Here is a 21,531-nt window from a genome sequence, read left to right on the forward strand (position 1 = left end):
GTAGACGCGCCATAACCAGAACCAGAGTCAATGTTATGTTTCATACTACTCTGCTTCTTCTCTTTCCATATACATACATTACCATATATTATACGAGTCAAGGACAGAAATCGAGTAGAACAATACGATACGCTACGACAAGGTGTAGAAGGGACTACTCTGAACTAAGGAATCACATCGAACAGTCAAAATCTTCAAGATCGAACCACCTTCCTTCCCCTCCTCCTCTCCCTCTTCCACCTGCGCTTGAACCGTTGAGGACCGAGTGACTGGGTAGAGGATAAGGATGGCATCTATTGAGAGCTATGTTGATCGTGAGTGAGCTTTCTTTTTTCAAATGACATGTGAGCACTTGGATAGAAGCTAATAGCATTCGTTCCCATAGACCTCGTTCAAGTCATACTGTACGATGGACGTATAATAGTTGTGAGTGGGATTCTTCAATATCAATTGTGCAGCCAGATGAACTGTATATACCTCTGGTCTCACCTGTATTCCTGGATTACGCTATAATACCGAGTTTGTACTACCTGGAACACATCCATCCCAATCTCACGCAAATTCAACTTTCGATAGGCTTGTTGAGCAGATAATCGCATAACACTCTTATCCCTTGACAATGCTGACATACTTTATTTACCTTTTGCTACACAGGGCAAATTGAAAGGCTACGACCCCCGAACGAACCTAATCTTAGCAGACAGCGTAGAGAGGGAGTATTCAACAGATCAAGGAGTAGAGATGATCCCGCTGGGACTGTACATGATCAAAGGAGATAACGTGTAAGGTAGCAATTTTATGACGTCGTTACCCAGAGATTGGACTTATAATTAGCTGACTTCGTTGTCGTGTATGTGTAGAGCGCTCGTTGCCGAGCTGGACGAGGAGAAGGATAGTACGATTGATTATACCGAGGTTAAAGCTGAGCCGTTGGGGGAGATACATCATTGATTGGTTTATGGTGGACTATGAGGTTTGAGGGGAACATAAACAACAGCGAGAGAGCAGAGGTGAACCGAAACTGAACAACAATACGATCTCGCGTAGATGACACGAAGTAGAAAATCACACTTGGCAAGACGAAGTGCTCAATTGTCAGGTATAACAAACCAGCAGGATCTCATCATACAGTCCTGGGAATCATTCGGTAGAATGAAGTAAAGCATCTTTCTTATTACATTATATGGGTTTATAGTTCCAGATTCATTCAAACAATTGCATGTATACGATCAATTTGGAATACCATTATATCTCTCAAGCAAGTTCATGCGACTTCGTTGCACAGTAGACTCGATGAAATGACGATGCTGCACCTCGTCTCTAGCCCGAATCGTATGTACTTCGGACGACAGTACTTCACTGTACTGTACCGTGCGAAGTACTTGAATGATGCGCGGATGCTTTTATCCTCTCCTCTTCAGTTTCTATAAGCATGCATGCATTCTACCCACCCGAGACATCTTTTCTGTCCCTAATCCGAACCCTTTCTAGGGTATTGTACGAGGTGTCATGTCCGTCCAGTCTACGAATGTGGTAGGTGAAGATCACAAGTTACCTGAATAAGGAATGTTTACGTTTGTACCATACATGTATAATTTTTACCATGACCCTTGTATGTGGGTTGTAGGTTGTAGACGCGACTCGTAGAGGGAGAAGCGCGATTACGAGTGTTACGGTTACTGCACGAGTAGAGGGAGGTGTAATTTTACATTACTTTTTGATGTCATTCCTGCATTCCTGTATTCCTGTATTCCTGTATTTGCTAGACGTTATTGAACATCCATCATTGATTTCAGATACCTCAGAGTCAAACTCGACATCCACGGGGGAACAGAAGAGCACAGAGAGAGAGAAGATCAACGCGTCATTTTCACAAGGAACGGTAAACCCAGGAAGCTTCAAATACCTTGGTCCTGTTCACACACACATACGACGCCATCGTCTGTTAAGATAGTACCAAGGACAAGGACCAACGCCCTTGACGCGTTGTTCGGAGCGATTGCACACCCAGTCTGGATAGACGACTGTCATTGACGATCGATACTATCTATACTGTACTCATCCGATCATCCTTATTCTTGAGTCATACCTTCGACGTCAATAGCCCAGCTGGAATACGCACAAGATGTCAGCAACCCTCCCATCAACAACCTCAACACCTTCATCCCACACCTCCCCAGCACCCAAGACACCTCAACTACTCCAACCCATATCACTCGCACCACCTCCATCGTCAGAGGATCCTATGGGAGATGGACAGGGGGATATAAGTATGACTTCAAGGGAGATCACACCTTCGTCGCCATCTGCTTCTGCTTCAGCCAGTGCTAGTGCTTCCGCAAGTTCACCAAGATCGGTCCTTGGATCTGTATCTGGATCTGGGTCGATGACGCTCGTGGAGAGTAGTCAGGGGAATACGGACGAGAATGGGAATGTGAATGTACATGAGAGTGGAAGTGGGAATGCAGATGGAGATGCGAATGTGGATAGGTTCTTGAAGAAGATGGAGATGGAGAAGGTGAGTTGTACATTTCGATGTACTTCTTGGGATGTGATATGATGTCTATGGGGCATTTCATGATTGTCTTCAACCCTCTTGGCTTGGTGTGGGCGATGATAGGATGGGAATAGACGCAGGCGCAGAGACGAAGCTGTAGGGAGTGATTGACATGTCTGACGGAGTGATTTCATCCGTGATTCGTCGAGAATGTTCTGTATTTCAAACATGACGGGATCTGGCATCAGGCTGACCTGTTGATCGACCCACCTCGCAGAAAATGCAAGCTCTCCAACAGCGCTTGGAATTAGCTTCGATCAAAGCTTCGAATGGATGGAAAGACATGTCCATAAAGGAGATTGAGAATGTGAGTCTGCCACCTTTCTCTCGCTTACGTTCTCTCAGATCCTGCATCTCCCACCATCGTCGTAAACATCAGTGAACTAACTTCAGCTCAAGCAGAAACTCCCCCCTACACCACTACGCACTCGCCGATCCTCCTTACTACCCTCCTCACCCATAACGACCTCCCCTACCCGATCCACCTCTTCCACAATACCGTACGAGCCCCCCTCGCCCTCTCGACCATGGCAGCTCATCGACGTGCTATGGCAACCCCTACCGCCCCCCTCGCACGGTCGATACCCCGCTTCCCCCTCCAGTCCCAAGAAACGTTCGAGAACAGACGACCACGATACGTATACCAGGCTCAACGGCTTGGGTCTACCTCTCAGTCCACATAGGCAGAAAACCTCAAATGTACATAGAAGAGCATCCAGTTCGACCACGACCAAACACGCGATGAACCATGCTGGACCATCTTCACCATTACGATACAAATTCGATGAGAGTATACCGAAGAAGAAGAGATCGTATTCCCATTCCAACTCGAATTACATCAATAGGAAGATAACCACAACGAGCCAGGATGTTGATGCTGCCAAAGCGCTAACTCACATGTTATCTTCCGGAGGATCCGTTTCGAGTGGTCGATCAGACGATGGACTGGCGGAAGATAGGAAATCATCTTCACTCGCTACTCCTTTCTTACTTTCTTCTCATTCCCTGCCTATACCCGAGGCATTCAAACGAGATCGATCGAGTTCACCTACCCTACCTCCCCTGAAATTATCCACCCCCAGGGGAACTCCCAAGGGAGGCATACCTCCCACAGCGAGGAGATTATCATCATCCATAAGTACACGAACTCCCAATTCACATACACGCCACGTCATACCTGATAGTGGAAGTTCCACAGCGACCACGACGGTAGATAGAGAACGGAGGGAGGAAGATAAGAACGCAGCGGAATTGATGATGTTCTTGGCGCATTCGCCTTCGCCCATGAAGAAGGTTCATTCGGAGGAGACGGGGGAGGGGAGACCTAGTTTAGGTATGGCCGCGAGGGTGTTGTTTGCTGATGCTGAGACGGACGAATACGACGGGGATCAGGAGAAGAGGGAATTGGGGAGGAGCAATTTGGTTTTGGCACAGCCTATTACGCCTGATACGTAGGATTACGGTGGGAAACTGGATCTTGTTTGTATATACATTTGTATTTTATTAGTTCAGATTGATATCTTGGTATCGTAACTGGCTTTTATACTTTGCTTTTCTCATATTCTGTCATATCTGTAGCTTGACTGTCTTTCCTTTGCGCCTCGGATAGATGTACATCATATACATGTAGTATAGACTGGTCTGCGATACATGTATTCGGATGAAGATGCTTGAAATTGGAACTCGACAGAAATGGCACTGTATCGTATCGTGGGTGATCCTAACGAAACTGAGAGGAACCTGGGTTAGTAACCACTGTGAGGATTTATTTGTATTTACCATTAGAACATGATTTGTAATCTTAATGGTTTACACTTTGTAACCAATATGACGTATATTTTTCCGTTCCAGGGCCATCCCATCAGGGTTTATACGATCAGAGTATCCTCCGAAAATATCAAGAAACAGAAAAGAATGGGTGATGGCTCAATCATCTCTTCTGGCATGAAAGAAGCAAGGAATGTTATGCTGTACGAAGTACAGGCAGGGGATGCATGATGTGAGAGGTGCATAGTGTATGTGTATGATGCTGGACACGATGTCAGTTCTCGGAAGCAGAAGAGAGCGTCTTTCGGTCGATACATCACATTACCAAATATATAAGAGCTTGTCTTGTCAGTCAGTCTGTTCCTCGTAAAAGTCTTACTCATACCGCAAATAGCAAACATTCCATAACATAATATTATCATCATCTCACTTTTTCATTTCATGGTTTTTGTCTCATCTGCGGTCTGCGGGATCATAGACATAGACACAAGATATCTTAGAAGATAGATCGACCGCGGTACTACTGTTAAACGCTTCATCCATCGATTTGTCCGATCATCAACGCCAAACCAAATCATAATCAACATTGTCACCACCATCATACAAAGATACCATTGTGCACTTGTCTACGCTTCGTATCGTGTTCCCTCCAGATCGGATCCCCATCTATACATCGCACTACCTTAGAATATATAGAAGATACTATCGCGAATATTAGAACGCTAGAACGGAGAGTCTGAGCCACTTGACTTGATCCCTTCGTCACCCGACTTTGACTCGATCTGAGGCCCTACCCAATCAAATGGCTTTGATGGCCCAAGAGGAGGATGTCGATTTATCGGCTTTACCCCTTCAATTTCTTGATGTGAGTTTAGCCTCTCCCCTCCATTCCGCATTCATCGCGTAGTACTGATATCCTCCCTCACCAGGCATACCCTTACCCAGCATTCGTCCTGCTCGTGCCCATAACATCAGCCAAAACCCGTCCCAAATTCATATCGAGAGACACGGATATCACGATTAGAAACTATCACGGTAATGATCCGTACGACGATGTATCTCCTCTCGGTGGACCATCGCGTCAACCCTTCCCATCCAATCCTGTGACGTGGGGGAACGCGAGATGGTATCAACTCACTCAGGGCAGATTGATAGGTGATTGTATAGATATGAACGTGCAGAATAGATTACAAGCTTGGATAGAGGGCGAGAGTGAGCCTGAGGAATATAAATCTTCTTCTTCTTCCTCGTCTTCCTCGTCACCCGGGTTAGGCTTGGAAGGTGGATTCAAGCTCGATATCAAGTGGCCAAAGCCTTGCTCCCTATACCTGGCAAAGACAATATTACCCCTCTCGCCCCCTTCGACCACTCATGCCTTTTGCGTGATAACCTCCCAAAAGATCAACGAAGCCTCTCCCCCCACAACGTCCACCACATCCTCACCGCGATTATCCTGGTCAAACCTCACTTCCCCTACCGAGAGACCCTCGAATCCAAATTTGAGATCATCCGCATCCACCCAATTTAGAAATACGCTAGAAGGGAAACGGCAGCATCGGCAATCTGACACATCCCAAGGCAGATCATCATCATTCTCGTCCAGCGCCGATACCGGATCATCCGGTAATTTAGATCACAGGAATTCAACTTCAACAGGATACAGGTCCTCCTTCGATGTTGGTCCTTCGGCATCCCAGGCGGGTTCTCCATCAAATACACCTGGTCCAGTCACGACTCCCAGTCTCAGCTTGAACCCCAATCCCAATCCCGATTCGAACACTCATTCTTATTTCAGTAATTCGATCTGGGGAACATCAGGCAAATCATCCACAAAATTCAAGGAGGAGAAGGAGAAAGACAGGGAAGGCAGCAGTGACAAGATCAGGTCTAGATCGAGTAGAAGGCGGGACTCACCTCATGGATCTAGAGTCCCGTCGTTGCAAGCGAGAGCGCCAAACGATAACCAGGCTGATCATTTTTGGCAACTGGTTGAAACGATCGATTGGTCAAAGACACCCTTGGGTGATAGATCCTCGTGGAGGGATGTCATCGATCCACTGTTGTCGGTCACTTTCGAATCGAGATCTTCTGACTGTCTTTGGTTAGGTCCAGAATTACAACTGATGTAGTGAGTGCATGCACCTATCTATCCGGGAATGGGGAGAACTGATGGAGCATTTTCCTCGCAGTAACAAAGGTTATAGTCTCTTGCTTGACCATCCAAAGTCGTTCGGTGCTCCAGCAAGAGAGGCTTGGGCGTCTATCTGGCCTACAATCGAACCCTATGTCCAAAGTTGTCTCTCTGGGACACCCGTTTACAAAGATAATGATCCGATCTTCTGGAAGAGGTACGGCAACAATGTGTTGATGGAACACTATCACTCTTGGCGATATGTACCTATCGTGGGTAAAGATGGATCGATCCTCGGTATCTTCAACCAATCCGTCGAAGTGACCGAAAAGGTCTTGCAGGATCGTCGGTTGGCTTCGTCGAGAGACCTGTCCGAGCGGATGTTGATTGTCAGATCGATGGACGAGTATTTCGGTGCGATCGTCGACGTTCTGGAAGAATATTCCAAAGACGCCCCTTTCTTCATGTGTTACAAGATACAACAGACGGAGAATGATCCTTCGCACGTACAGATCGAAGCCACCTTGCAAGCTACTGTTGGCGTGCCGGATGATCATCCTTCCGTGCAGAAAAAGTTGTCCCTCACTTTACCGCCGACTCGTACCAGAGCGAACTTTGGTCCAAACGCCGATAAAATGTCCTCTCCCACCCTCTCGGCCATCTCTGCCCTGTCGTCGGGCAGCGGAAGAGTCTGTCATGTCACTTCAGATGGTCATCAGTGGCCTATCCTCAAGGCCCTCAACACCCGTCAATGTGTGATCGTAGATGATTGTAGGGAATTGATCAGAGGTTATTCGATAAGACAGTGGGATGAATTGCCCTTCGCGGCTATAGTCATCCCCATCTGTAGTGACGGATCGATAGAAGTGCCTGACGCGGTCATTATCATGGGTCTCAACGTTAGAAGACCGTTTGATGCCGAATACGACGGATGGGTACATGCCATCCGATCTCAATTGGTCGGGTCCATGACCGCAGTCAAGGCTGCTGAAGCTGAAACAAGGATGGAAGAAGATCACGCAAGGATGGAACGAGCCAAGGCGGCATGGTTCAGAGGAGCAGCTCACGATCTACGAAGTCCTCTGACTCTCATCGCTGGACCTCTTTCGGATCTATTGGACGATAATCCCACTGCCAAACAACGTCAAGCGATCACCACTGCACAGCGGAATATCGACCGGTTAATGCGCCTAGTCAATGCTCTGATGGATTTCTCACGGCTAGAAGCTGGTCGGATGGAAGGTAGATTCCTGCCTACAGATCTGGGAGAGTTCACCACGCAGATAGCGGGATTGTTCCGACCTGCCATCGAAAGGTTGAGCATCCAGTATACTATCGACGTGGAACCTCGCGACCAGTTGACGTACGTCGATCCGACACTTTTCGAAACTATCTTGTCCAACTTGATCGGTAATGCACTCAAGTACACCGAAAAGGGAAGTATCACCGTTCAAGTGAGATATACGGATCACGCGGAAGTTTCAGTCATTGACACTGGTGTGGGTATACCTGAAGATGAAGTACCATTGGTCACGGAATGGTACCATAGAGCGACCACCGCTATCCATGCTGGAACTCAAGGTTCGGGATTGGGTCTCGCCCTTGCGAAGGAGCTATTACGTCTCCACGAAGGTGATCTGGTTGTCACGTCTAAAGTTGCTTCTTCACCTGGGGAACCTCATGGATCAAGCTTCACCGCTCGCATACCCCTGTCCTTCAAACCTTTACCTCCTGCTTCTTCGGCTGCTCCTGAGACGTTCGGCAAATACGGCAAGGCAGTTGCGAACGAGGCGATGCGATGGACCAAGGAAGATGCCGAATCCTCAAGCGAGGGAGCAGCAACTGATTCGGCTTTCGGTTCAGCATCCAAGATCTCCGATGTGTTCGTGTTTGAGAAGACCGATACGATCCTCCTGGTGGAAGATAATCAGGACATGCGCAAGTATATCAAGCAGGTACTCACGCCGTTCTGCACCGTCATCGAAGCGACCAATGGACAACAGGCACTGGAGATGGCTATTGCCAATCCGCCGAACCTGATCTTGTCGGATATGTTGATGCCTAAGATGAACGGTTTGGACCTATTGCAGGAAATCCGAAATCACCCAAACACCAAGATTGTGCCTATGGTCTTGCTCTCTGCTATTGCGGGCGATGAGTCCAGAATGGAAGCGTTGATGCTGGGTGCGGAAGATTACTTGGCAAAACCATTCAAACCTAAAGAACTAGTTGCGCGAGTCCACCTACACCTCCAAGTGGGGAAGAAACGAGCCCACCTGGAGAAACTCTTCAACGAGAGGGAAACTGAAATTGCCGTCCTGTCCGATTATTGTCCTTCTGGAATCATGCGGGCTGACGGGGTCACCGGTATGGTAACCTATGCAAATAGGGCATGGAGGGAACAGAGCGATTTGTTGCTCGATGATCCGAACAGATGGCCAGAATATGTAGATGATGAGACCAGAGAGAGGCTACTGACCATCTGGGGGGAGTATCTGCAAGGCAACGAGAAGGAGCTAAGAGTGAATTGGAAGTATAACACTGGGAAGGTCATCTCTGGGATATTCGTAAAGCTCGATCAGGTTAATCCCAACATGGCTGGCATACTTGGATGTACGACCGATATCACCCACGAGGAACAGCGGTTAATCGAGGCGGAACAGCGCCGTCAAGAGGCGGAGGAGAGTAAACATCAGCAGGAGCTTTTGATAGACTTGACGAGTCATGAGATCCGGACGCCCGTTTCGGCGATCTTACAGTGTTCGAGTCTGGTTAAGGAGAATTTGATCTCGTTAAAGGATCAGCTGAGGGGATCGGGAAGTGCTGGGTTTTGTCCTAGTAGGGAATTGCTGGATGATTTGGAGGAGGATGTGGAAGCTTTGGAGAGTGAGTTGATTCGTTCTCAACTTCCCGTACCCGTGTGGTTTTGATATCTCCGTCCATTTCTCGGATCGTTGGTCACGAGGGGAATTTGTCAATGTATGGGAGGACCGCGCTGAATTGATCTTGATTGGGGTAATACTAGGCATCTACCAATGTGGTCTAGTGCAAGAACGAATCGCAGGTGATGTCCTGTCGTTAGCGAGAATCCAACTTGACATGTTATCCCTGTACGACATCGAAGTGGACCTCCGGAAAGAAGCTAGAAAAGTATCATCTGTCTTTGCGAGCGAGGCGAAAACGAAGCGGATCGATCTGCAACTGCAATTTGGAGAGACGCTCGAGATGGGTAGGGTCATGTCTATTAAGACTGATCCGGTTAGATTGGGTCAGGTGGTCACGAATTTGATATCGAATGCTATTAGGTTTACTTCTTCTGGTGGTGGGTTTGGCTGTTCTCGTTCACTCCTTCTCTACAGACTCGCCCCTCCTCTTCCATTGCGCTCGATAAATTTCATGGACCAATCTCCGTCTTTGAATGTCATTGCCGTCTATCAGTGCTGGGAGGGGTGGCGTGAAGTTTGCGTAGCTGACGAGTAACTCAACACCGCTCTACTAGACGTCCGAAGAATTACAGTTAAATACGATATATCCTTCAACCCTCCCGCTGAGGATACCTGCGCCCTTCCCAATGCCATTGGTATACCATCAAATCTGCCTGCGGATGAAGATACGCCGATATGGTTGTTCGTCAGTGTCACTGATACTGGTCCTGGTATGAGTCCCAAAGAGCTGGCTGTGCTGTTCAAGAGATTTGCTCGTGAGTGTCTCGATCGCCGCGAAACGAACTGGGAGCTGATACTTTTCTCTTGGGACATTATAGAGGGGAACAAGATGATCCATACCAAATATGGTGGAAGTGGATTGGGCTTGTTCATCTGTCGAAAGATCACGGAGCTTCTTGGTGGACGGATCGAAGTGCTCAGTCAACTGGGTGAGGGGAGTGGTGAGTCATCCTTCGTCGTTAGTGTCCATCCACCGGAGCATGTGGGACTGATCGAGATGTCGGCCCGTCTGCAGTCTTCCGGTTCTTCATCAAGACTCGTACTGTCGCTCCTCCGACTGCATTGGCGGCGTACGTCGAAGCTGCCTCGCCGGGAGCATTGAGATCACCATCAAACTCCACTTTCCCTCCACCGAGCCCATCGCCGTCAATCATGTCGACTGAGTCTGGCAGTTCTAGTAATCCTACTCCACCTCCTCCCGAGGACCTTAACGCGGAACATATTTTGATCGTTGAGGACAATGTCATCAATCAGACTGTACTGAAGAGACAGATCGTCAAAGCTGGATTGACATGTGATGGTGAGTGTCTACAAGGGTATTGGTATCCTGGAAAGCTAGAGTTGGTAAAGGTGACAAGCTAACGAACGGATGGTGCAACCTGCAGTCGCGAACAATGGTCTCGAAGCTCTCAATCTCATCCGCGAAGCGTATCGTCAATCCAGAAGGAGTGGCACTGGAGAGACAAGGCGCAGGAAGCCATACGATGTGGTATTGATGGACTTGGAAATGCCAGTGATGGATGGTCTGACAGCTATCAAGGAACTCAGAGAGGCAGAGAACGCGGGGAGCCTGAATAGGAATATGGTCATTGCCTTGACGGGGAATGCGAGACAGGGCCAGATCGATCAGGCTTTGGCGGCTGGGATGGATGATGGTGAGTTTGGTTCTTGACTGCTGCACAACTCATTGTTATTGCCCCTCTTGCCTCGACCGTCGGAGGATACTTCATGCTTTGATCAGTCGGAGGGGAGTTTATACTTATGTTGTGTTGGATAATTAGTGGTCATCAAACCATACGTGCTGAAGAACCTGTTGACGAAGATCAAAGCTATGACAGCCAAGAGGGAGGAACTTGAAAAAGCTTCGAGAAGAGAATAGAATAGTAAATCCTATAATTTCAAAAGATAAAAGATTGTATAGACATACCAGCAAGTACGGACATATACTTAGTTGATACTTGGACCATATAGTGTTGTATTTTAGGATAACAATAATCTCGATAGATCTACCCTATCTCATCTCATCTACATATATCTAGCATAACCTTTAACTTTTTGTAACATCATGGTTCTGGTTTTGACATGTATCTGCATTGTATTATACTTGCATGATATATTTCAAAATGACTTTACGCATGCGAGTAAATTACCGTTTGCTACCGCCACATTCGTCCACCTCAGCAGGGTAATGTCATGACGTTGAATGTAAGAGTTGTGACACGTCCATCCTTCATTTAACATCAAACACTGCTCACTCCACTTCGTCGCTCATTTTCATCTCTTAACATCACACCCATCCTGACCACACCCACCATGCCATACATATCCAACGAGACACTCATAGGCGCCGCCCTAATCATAGTCCTAGCCTTTGGGTATCAGTACCTCCCCACCTCCGGACCAACCTCGACGAATCACGCCCAACCTGGCGGAGCGAGCAGATCATCCAAGAAGCGAGCCAAGAAAAAGGCCAATAAAGCTTCGGACATCGGTGGACCATCAAAGGGACATAGAGAGTCTGATGCGATAGCTTTGGGAGTTTCGCCTGAGAAACCGAAGGGCGCTTCGGCGGGTTCGGGACATCATGATAAGGCTGTTGGCAAGACGAAAGGAGGAGTGAAGGGGGAGGCTGATAAGGCGTCTATGGGGGTGGCTGGAGAGAAGGGACCTGAAGCGATGGCTACTTCTGGAGAAAGGGGAGATGGAAAGAAGCAGAAGAAGAAGTTGTTGGCTGAGAGGTTGTTACCTAAGGAACCTAAGACGAAGGTTGATGAGTGAGTGGGATACATTTTACTTGGACTTGAATGTCCTCATGCTTGAGCAGACATGAGGGCTAATAATTGGATATACGACGTAGTATGCTCGCACCCGAGGATAGACCAGGACAAATCGCAAGAGTCATGAAACTCACTTCGTCCTCGTCTTCCGCCAAACCAACGAACGGGTCCAACTCATTCGCTGCGTTTGATCAACCAGCTTCGGCCCAGGATGAGGAGGAGGAGGATTCTGAGGACGGAGTGACCAGTTCAGGAGTGGATAGTGGGAATGGGAAGATCGCTAAATTCGAGGGTGATTATGTTGATTTGTCGGATGGCGAGGACGCCCCAAAGAAGGTTAAGGAGGATGATGGGTGGGATGTTGTCACCAGTAAGAAGAAGAGTGAGTGGGGTATCGGGTTTTTCTTTCGTGTTGAGTGACTTCGCGCCTCGTTGTCTTCGCCCACTAGACATATACTTCTTGTCACTCTATTCGTTCCGCTTATTTGGGTTATCTGTTTATCGCTGACATCCTTGCCCTTGTGGAATAGAATCATCAGCTCTCAACATCTCATCCGACCCCTTCGCCTCACAATCCACCTCCACCTCGCTCCCTCTCCCTCCAGGCGCAGCATCAAGACAACAGAAGAAGAACGCCAAGAAAGCCGAAGGGAAGAAATTGGCTAGAGAAGCTGAGGAAGCTGAGAGACAGAGAAGGCTGGCTTTGCATAAGAAAGATCTCGAGAGGTGAGTGAGAGGTGTTCTGGCAACGCTCAGCGCAGCTTTCTGGGCAATGCTGTACCCCGCGATCAGATCAGCGACGTTTCACCAACCTCCTGTGCCCTTCGCATCCTATGAGTGTATTTTACGAAGCTCACCTCTGCTTTATTTGTAGAGAACGAATCAACGAGCTTTACGCCGCTAAGCAATCTAACCCTAACAGAGGTAAAGCTCTGGGTAGATCAGGCAGCTCCAATGTAGCTGGATCGAAGGCCACTTTGAACGAGAACGGTAAATTGGTCTGGGATTAGACCTCGCAGGGTGGAAAATGTAGAAGAGATAACGATCACGTTTGGGATATGGAAAAGCATGTTCGTGATTCCAATCTAGTGGAAACATAACGATCAAATACGGCACAGTATCGATACAATATGCATGTTCAAGCAGAGACAACATCTTTGTGGCATTATGTGACGTCCGATACAAGGCTCCTCCTATCCCCTGACTCTCATGTTCCTACGTCCAATCGGTGGCTGAAGCGAACTGCTGAATCTCCGCCTGACTAAGACCATCTTTCGCCCATTTATTCAACAAATTCTGAGCCTCTTTCGAATCCTTCTTATTGATCGCGTGCAGGATCGCCTGATCGATCACTGCATGGGACACGGCATTCTGGTCTTGTATACGTCTTTTGACCATTTCCAGTCCCTTGGCTCTGAACTGATGTGGTCCCGTACCGTGATATCCTTCACCTATAAAGGCGTCGACCCGCTTGGCGAAGGGTAAGACTTTTTCCTCAAACTCCCTCCTCGACAATGGTTGTCTTAGGTATCTTTCCCATCCGTCTACCTGTTCTCTCGAAAATTCCTTTCGTTTCATCATCTTTCTCATCATTAGATTCCTGTCGTCCTCACCTATCACTATATCCCTATAACCCCCATGACCGTCTGGCGCCCCAAACCCATCCGCAAACTCCGGTTCCTTAATATCTATACCTTCGTCCTTCAGAGAGCCAATAGCCCTCTGGATGTCTTTTTCTGATTTAGGGTTCTTCAGTATCTCCAATATCCTCTGGGACAATCTGGGATCGACCTTCTTCGCTTTCATAGCCTTCTCGACCTTGTTGACCGACCCGACGGGAATACCCAATCTGGCTTTCATCCTTTGCCCAGGGGATCCACCAACGGCAGCATTCATCTTGGCCTTATCTGGGAATCCAACTTCTTTACCCGTCTTGCCGTGCGACTCGTTCCGCCTCTTGATCTGCGCGGGATCCTTCTCCTCCGTCCAAATCTTGAAGTTGCTCAAAGCCTGTTTCTCGTCGCCCATATTCATCCCTACAATCATACCTGCGATGGCGACATCTTCGTACCCTGCTTTCTTGAGGGCTTGGTACGCTTGAGATCCGGGGATATGGTACGAGGTAGGCATGTTGGGAGGTCCATCATCTACTACACCGCTACCGCCGCCTGAAGGCTGGGACGAGGAAGAGGAGGAAGATCCTTTCCACCCAGCTTTGGCTGCTCTCTCGGCATACTGGGCATTACGCCTTTCGATCTGTTTGGGGTCTTTCTCCTGCGCCCAGGCTGCGAACTGTTGCTTCGCCTTGTCCTTGTCGCCTATCTGATCTAGCATTAGGATCATACCAGCAATCGCGGCATCGTCGTAACCAGCTCGTTTGAGATACTTGTGCGCGTCTGGGATGTATTTGGACTGAGGCATCTGGCTCTGACCGCCGCTATTATCTGACGGGACTGACCCGGACGAAGGAGGAGGTTTCCATCCTGCTTTCCTGGCTCTCTCGCCGTACTCTTTGTTCCTCCTTTCTATATTTTTCGGGTCCTTCTCCGATGCCCAGCCCTTGACCATCTTCCTAGCCTTGTCTTTATCAGCTTGGTTCGCCGTCAGGACCATACCCGCTATGGCGGGATCGTCGTACCCCGCTCGTTTGAGGTACTTGTATGCGTCTGGGACATGTTTGCAGGGTGGTATATGTGAAGGTGTGGAGGAAGAACCGTGAGACGGTCGAACGGTTTCGGATTCGGAGTCGGATGGAGATGATCGGTGGGAACGAGAACGAGAAGATCTGCTGTCATCGCGATCGGACTTGAAGTCGCGGCGAGGTTTGATCTGCAAGGTCACATATAGCGCATTAGCACACACACATATATATGTATATATAATCGTCTGTCGTGTTGTCACTCACCTGCAATCCCTCTTGGTCCTTACTGAGCCATATGCAGAGACAAAAAGTCGTCTTGATGCAAACGATCAGAGTGAATAAATCCGGATGAAGAAGGAAAAATGATACACCCTCGACTATACAGCCAATCATGAATGTTGGCCAGTAATTCTGTAGGTGAACTTCTTGTCGGGAGGATAACTCTTCGTCATCTATGAGGAATATAACCGTCAATGTCTTCGTCCTCATGTGATGGAAGGAAACACTCACTGTGATACTGTAATGGTATTGCCAGATCAAAGGCAAATCCCAAAATTAACGAAATCTCCATAGGACTAGTCCGCAGCACTATCCAGCTTCCCACAAAGATACCTGATAAAATGATGATATCCCATATTCCCGTTAGATCCGACAGGGTGATCACTAGTTCAGATAACCATCCTCCAGAACGTGCGAGCTATGATCATACCAGACCCCTATGTTAGCGGTCCACTTTGCGTGAAGATAACAGGTGGTTTTGCAATGGAAGCTAGACATACCCATTGCTCTCGGAAATCCTGGGCTCGTTCACTTAGATCTCTCGGCATTGCATCTCCGATGTCGCCATCCGTGTCTCCTCTTTGTCCGTACAAGTTTGGTTTGATCGTGAGAAATCCCCTCTCTGCCTATCAAGTATCATTGGTCGTGGGGTTGATATCTGTTGTTTCAATTTTCGCTAATCGTTTTCGGTTTTTTGTCCGCCCGTTGTTGTTAAATTTGATTTTCTCCGAGGTTGACGAAAACGAGGGATAACACGAGAAAAAGCAGCTCTGAGATCAGTATCACACGACCCACTCTATCGACATATATCATTAGATCTCCACACCAAACATTAACAATCTCGTTAATCCCAATTTCCTTTGAGCTGTTCTCCAGGGCAGAAGAAAGGATGGTCAGGATCGGTAGATTAGCGCAAATCACCTTTCTGGTCGACTTTCCTTTCGTGTTAGGCATCGTTGTATAACGTATATCGTATAGTGTATGTCGGTCGAAGTTGATCAGGAAGTTTACATATCTCATCAAAGCGCAGAGGATAGCTTGAGCTGTAGCTTTATCGGGAATCATCTGAAGAAGTATTAGCGAGTAAAATTGCATCGAGGAAACGGCACTTCTTACTCACCTCTCACTAGGTAGCATTATTGTCTGAGACAAAGGATAGACTTAAATTTACATAGGTAAGAACAGGTATGAAATAGTTCAAATTTGAACTTCATGTTGATGTTGAACAGGTATTACCGTAACTTGTCTTGACATGCAGGATATATAAATGATAAAAATGATAGTAATACAACATAAAAACCTATACATGATCTTGACAGATTCTGAACTCCTATGCTAATAGCGGCGAGTACATTATGCAGTGACAGCGGCATTCTCCAGATTGAGAACGACACCCGAACCGATGAAAGATCTTGATAATGGTTTCAAAGTCGTCAAAGCCATTTCAAGCACGGTCTCCACCCTGCGTTTCAGATCTGGTGAATCCGATTCCACTCGCTAAAAGGAAATGAACAAGTAGATTTGGTCGAGGTCAGCTCCATATTTCGTACTTCGTACCAAGTCAAGGTGTAGTGACAGTACGATGAGGGTTTCTAGGCATTCCGACGAATCACTCACCATCGAGATCAGATCCACCCTTGCAACGACCTCATCAATCTTCACAGTCATCACTAACAGCTCGTCCTCTTCGCCTTCAGCAACAGTCACGTTTGGTCCAGACACTTCACCGAAATGAGCTTCGAGGAACATCCGTATCCTGTCGAACTCTTCACTCCCACTAGCGTCGCCATTGGAATGACCATTAGTAGTGGCCGTGCCATGGAAGTGGCCATGATGGGAGTGTTGATGTGGAGTCGACGTGACTATGGTCGCATCTTGTCAATATCTGCCTTTCTTCCTTGTTTTAGTGTGGAAGGGACTTACGTTTCACCGTGGCTGGACTACCGTCAATACCTAACAACACAGCCAAAGCAGAATCCGCTATCATATCATTACTTGAATTTGATGACCACTGTATCTCCACCACAATCTCTGATATCTGTACGACTTTGACGGCATGCATGATCTGTAGCGTGCACAGAGATTAGCAATAATAAGTTATCATACCTAGGAAAGACTTACGGTGAAACTTGCTCTTCCCTCTTCGTCCACCCCTTCCTCAACTTCCCCATACATTCCCTCTAAATGCCACCTTATCACACTCCAATCCACACCAATCGGTATAGACTGTTTCTGTACTAGAGTACTGGTTGATAAACCAGTGAAATCTTTCAGGTCTTTAGGATCTAAGAGGGTATAAGAGAAATCTTTGGACACCAGTAAACCTTTGAGGGGTGTGCCGTGTACAGGTCGATCAGCTGCCAACGATCCGATAGCCTAAAAGGATTGATGGGCATAGTCAGCTTCTGAATAATCTATGGGAAGCTTTGATGTGGAAGCCACACATACCTTGACGACCCTCTCCTGCCTGAAGGTCAATATCAATGGCTCGCAATTCCTAGGCGTATGAATATTGATTTCCTGACCCCTCGTAGCGTACGTATCTCGCAATGCAGCTCTCAGCCTGCCCATCTGGGAAGCTTCCCCATGAACCAGCACTATATGCTGAGCACCGATTTCTTGAATGAATTTGGAGTTCTGAGCGTAATCTACGTGCGCACCAAAGGAGATTTCTTTGACTGTCAATCGTCTGGGTATGTTTCCTCCTTTCAGCGATTCAATATGATCTGGCTCGGACAGGAGTGTCTACCATTACAACAGCATTAGCTTCATCCCTAACATTTACTAGACAACACTGCAATGTCTCTGTTGGTATCAACTCACCCTCGCCATCGTACCCTCGATGGAATAACCAGTAACGATCACCCCATTTTTCGAATCACTCGCCCAATCTTCCAATAACTCCCTCGACAGACCGAACGACATGAACTGTGCAGAGGCCATAACGACACAAGGACCTTTATGTTCGTTCAGCTTCCTCGGGTCTTTCAACCATTTGACGAACTTGAAATCGAATGGGTTATCTCTCCTGGCAAATCTCGATCTGATGTTGGAGTTCATCGTGTGCACGTAGGTCTTGTATACCCTCATTCCTCGTTGGAATAAACCCGAGGCGAAATATACAGGGACATTTTGCAGTTCAGGATGTTCGGACCAGTATTCATCTAAGAGTAAGGCCAATTCCTGTCCGTTACCGAATGAGGGGATTGGCATGAGACATCTTCCACCACGTCGAACGATGTTTGATACGAGGGCTACAAGCAAAATTTCATCGTATCGCACTCATTGACACACGCTTGGTGTATTATATGGAGCAGTAGACTTACTCGTAAACTGCTCTTCCTTCTCCTTCCTATCAGGCAGAGTATGTACCCCAAAAGTACTCTCACAAATCATCACATCAGGTTTAATAGGTGGGATCTCAGCTACAACCAAATGCCTATCTTCTTCTCTCGAATAGTCTCCTGTGTACAATATCTTCAATCCGGCAATCTCAATCATAAACATCGATGCGCCCAATACATGGCCTGCGTGGTAGGGTGTGAAACGCAGACCACCGGAGATCACTATATCTTGATGGTAATCTACTGCAATTGTCGATTGCCAGGAGGATTGGACGTCGGCTTCGTCGTATAACTTGCCTGATACGTCGGTGTTTTGGTCGCTATGCAGATATTCCATTATCAGTGATCCTGATAAACAGAAGGTACGATCGAGACTGGCAGGGGAAATTAAACACACTTTATCCGCACCGTGTCCATCATTGTCAGACCGTATATTGCTTTCGTAGCATGGGTCATGTACACCTTTCCGTTCCCATCTTTGAAATTGGTCTACATAACAAGAGATATACTGGGGTCAATAAGCTTCATCTCAAGTTTGGTAATATAGCTCCCTCACTTTTTCCATTATATAAGGTAAAGCAGCTGCATGGTCTACATGGAAGCTATGAAATCGAAATGATTAGCTTCAACTACGATGATCTGTTTCTTACGCATAGCAAATCCACTCTCTCTTCTATCATACTTATAGGTCATCTCTATGATCTAATATTCCCTCATCTGGGCACTCATGCTAATGCAGAAGCGATCTCAAACTCACTGAGTCACCAAAATAGCATCTACTGTCGACCAATCCACCTCATCAATAAATGGCAGACTCCCCAACCCAGGATGAGCAGGATGCAATCCCGCATCACAGACTACTTTCTTCCCCCGATGTTCAATGACACAACACGATCGACCGACCTCCTGACCTGCTCCTAGCATCGTTATTGTCAGGGGCTCATCATCGCCAGCAGGGGAAAGTACCTGTATGGGAGGTTGGGCAGAATGATGTGGGTTATGGTGCGGTCGGAACTGTCTTCTGCCGTGCCGGTGCATCTTGTAGTGTCTCCTCTGTTCTGTAGCTGACCAAACGAGGTATTGTCGAGCTTATATCGATATAGCAGGATTTAGCAGGACAAGAATGAGCGAGACAAAGAAGGATGAGGAGGATGAGGACTGTTTATGGACCGAAAGAATGTCAAAGTGGAGGTTGATTTTTTCCGAATTGAAGCTATTTCTATGGGGGAAGAAGGTATTGGTATCACTTTGCATTCCTTTTTCTTCTCTCCTCTCTTCCTTCACTTGATCTTTCTACAGAACAGCGAGAGTCATAGCAAGGAGGTGTCTCTGATACTGCCCGATCAGCAACTATAATATCGAATCATCAATTTGCTTTATTCGTTCGTGATATCTACCCCTCTTCCAACCTATATCTACAACTCGAAAATCCAACTTCAAGCTCCTTCCTTCGACAGGTTCGAACACCCCTTCAAAACACTGTATATCCGATCATCACAAGGACAAACATCATGTCGGCTAGTATAAACGGCAATGAGATTCCTGAGAATGCAGGCGAAAGTTCTAAAGCTGCTGTGGGGTAAGTCCCAAATCTACGTCTTCCTTTTCCTCCATGTTCAGTATTGCAGGACTATGGTGACTTGTGGGGGGTACAGCGTCGACCCAGTCACATACAATCACTCGATGAACTTGACCAACTGGATATTCAACGTAGGATATCTGCACCAAGATTGGGCGGATGTCCATGTAACATTCTTTCAAAGTGGTTTGAAAGCTCATCGAGGTGAGTTCACAGCTCGCTCCCTCAACATATCATGATCCTTTCTTTCTTCCTTCCCTCCTCCTCTTGCCGAAGGATATATATACTGATCCCTCTCACGGTGTGTCTGTAGTCGTCCTCGCCAGAAGTCCATACTTGGCTCATCTCCTGAGGAACGTAATCCCAGGATCGACGATACACCTTAATTTCGTAGATGAGAATATCAATCAGGAATCCGTTCATATCGCTTTACAACATTTATATAGTGGGTGACCTTCCTTTTCTCACTGTACCATTCAACTTGTACCCTTGGTGAAAGCCATATATATCGTATAGTGGACACACTGACACCACTACTTCCTTCCTTCCTTCCTTCGCATAGACCCCTCACATAACCTCATCAACCCCTCCAACGCCCGCTCCCTCCTTGCTATTTCCTACCTATTCGGTGGAATGCCCGAACTCACCCACCATTCATACGAAACCATCAAATCCTCTATCAACCCTCAAAATATCGTAGACCTCGTTCAGTGGGTATCGCAGTCCCAAGAATTCCCCTCTAACGGGTTTGGAAACGGTGTGCCGAATGGGAATGGGAATGGGAATGTGATGTTTGGAGGAGAGAATGGGAGTTGGGAAGGAAGTGAGGGGAGGTACGGGGAATGGTCGGGAAGGTTGAAAAACGATATGTGAGTGGAGATTCCCTTTCCCTTTCCTAGAAAATCGGTTTACTCGAGGGGAGGAATCACGGTATCGAAATGACCGGAAGTACAAAGGCAGCGGTAGTCTTCAGATGAATACCGGAGAGGTGGACCCCAAACGACAGAGAGCTAACCATATACATTCCATAATAGCATAAACTACCTCCTCCACACCCTCCCTTCCTCAATTCCAACCCCCGAAATAACCTCCAATCCCGACCTCATTTCCATCTTCTCCAATCTCCCATACGATCTCCTCAAGCTCGTCCTGGAATTCAAGGAATTCCCATTCGCTTCAATGCAAGAGAGGTTCTCATACACCAAGAAGATCATCTCGTCGAGAAAGAAACGTATCAACTCTTCTTCCGCTTCCACACCTGGTCCGGGTATGGAGGAGAGTGTGGTATTGGCGTTCAAGGGGTCGGACCAGGGGATGGAGATTCATATCAGTAGGAAACCTAGGAAGTCGAGGCATCTTTGGAAAGTTGAGGGGTAGGTTGGGTCAATCGAATGGGAAATAGGGAATTGAAGCTGTTTGTATTTTAATGCTCATGAGAGGGAAGTCAAAAGGAGTATCGTGTATAAGTGTAATGCTCGAGAATCAATGTCGGCATGGTGGACAAAATTGCG

At 47.3% G+C, this 21,531-nt stretch overlaps 7 protein-coding genes across 7 annotated transcripts; 5 read left to right on the forward strand and 2 right to left on the reverse strand.

Annotated features, from left to right (window-relative positions):
- Positions 1–286: 286 nt before the first annotated feature.
- I302_101951 (uncharacterized protein) lies at positions 287–951 on the forward strand (the record flags this gene model as incomplete). Its single annotated transcript, XM_019187332.1, has 4 exons — positions 287–314; positions 386–426; positions 655–782; positions 861–951. 4 exons carry the CDS (start codon positions 287–289, stop codon positions 949–951), a joined length of 288 nt encoding a protein of 95 aa, XP_019050210.1.
- Positions 952–2,125: 1,174 nt separating this feature from the next.
- I302_101952 (uncharacterized protein) lies at positions 2,126–4,012 on the forward strand (the record flags this gene model as incomplete). The annotated part of the gene is made up of 3 exons (XM_019187333.1): positions 2,126–2,518; positions 2,775–2,864; positions 2,960–4,012. 3 exons carry the CDS (start codon positions 2,126–2,128, stop codon positions 4,010–4,012), a joined length of 1,536 nt encoding a protein of 511 aa, XP_019050211.1.
- Positions 4,013–5,126: 1,114 nt separating this feature from the next.
- I302_101953 (uncharacterized protein) lies at positions 5,127–11,279 on the forward strand (the record flags this gene model as incomplete). The annotated part of the gene is made up of 9 exons (XM_019187334.1): positions 5,127–5,189; positions 5,254–6,452; positions 6,514–9,341; positions 9,481–9,777; positions 9,955–10,155; positions 10,219–10,341; positions 10,416–10,700; positions 10,786–11,055; positions 11,182–11,279. 9 exons carry the CDS (start codon positions 5,127–5,129, stop codon positions 11,277–11,279), a joined length of 5,364 nt encoding a protein of 1,787 aa, XP_019050212.1.
- Positions 11,280–11,713: 434 nt separating this feature from the next.
- I302_101954 (uncharacterized protein) lies at positions 11,714–13,187 on the forward strand (the record flags this gene model as incomplete). The annotated part of the gene is made up of 4 exons (XM_019187335.1): positions 11,714–12,174; positions 12,258–12,559; positions 12,708–12,903; positions 13,052–13,187. The coding sequence occupies 4 exons, from the start codon at positions 11,714–11,716 to the stop codon at positions 13,185–13,187; spliced, it is 1,095 nt and encodes a 364-aa protein (XP_019050213.1).
- Positions 13,188–13,392: 205 nt separating this feature from the next.
- Positions 13,393–15,645, reverse strand: I302_101955 (uncharacterized protein; the record flags this gene model as incomplete). The annotated part of the gene is made up of 4 exons (XM_019187336.1): positions 13,393–15,006; positions 15,083–15,270; positions 15,329–15,515; positions 15,598–15,645. The coding sequence occupies 4 exons, from the start codon at positions 15,643–15,645 to the stop codon at positions 13,393–13,395; spliced, it is 2,037 nt and encodes a 678-aa protein (XP_019050214.1).
- Positions 15,646–16,450: 805 nt separating this feature from the next.
- On the reverse strand, positions 16,451–19,479 carry I302_101956 (endoribonuclease YSH1; the record flags this gene model as incomplete). The annotated part of the gene is made up of 10 exons (XM_019187337.1): positions 16,451–16,594; positions 16,715–16,959; positions 17,021–17,162; positions 17,219–17,473; positions 17,546–17,842; positions 17,921–18,351; positions 18,424–18,761; positions 18,839–18,930; positions 18,998–19,043; positions 19,199–19,479. The coding sequence occupies 10 exons, from the start codon at positions 19,477–19,479 to the stop codon at positions 16,451–16,453; spliced, it is 2,271 nt and encodes a 756-aa protein (XP_019050215.1).
- A 473-nt stretch (positions 19,480–19,952) lies between these two features.
- Positions 19,953–21,397, forward strand: I302_101957 (uncharacterized protein; the record flags this gene model as incomplete). Its single annotated transcript, XM_019187338.1, has 5 exons — positions 19,953–20,020; positions 20,097–20,224; positions 20,334–20,465; positions 20,583–20,889; positions 21,055–21,397. The coding sequence occupies 5 exons, from the start codon at positions 19,953–19,955 to the stop codon at positions 21,395–21,397; spliced, it is 978 nt and encodes a 325-aa protein (XP_019050216.1).
- Between the last annotated feature and the right edge of the window lie 134 nt (positions 21,398–21,531).

The sequence above is a fragment of the Kwoniella bestiolae genome, chromosome 1 (genome assembly GCF_000512585.2).
Source record: "Kwoniella bestiolae CBS 10118 chromosome 1, complete sequence".
Classification (NCBI taxonomy): Eukaryota; Fungi; Basidiomycota; class Tremellomycetes; order Tremellales; family Cryptococcaceae; genus Kwoniella; species Kwoniella bestiolae.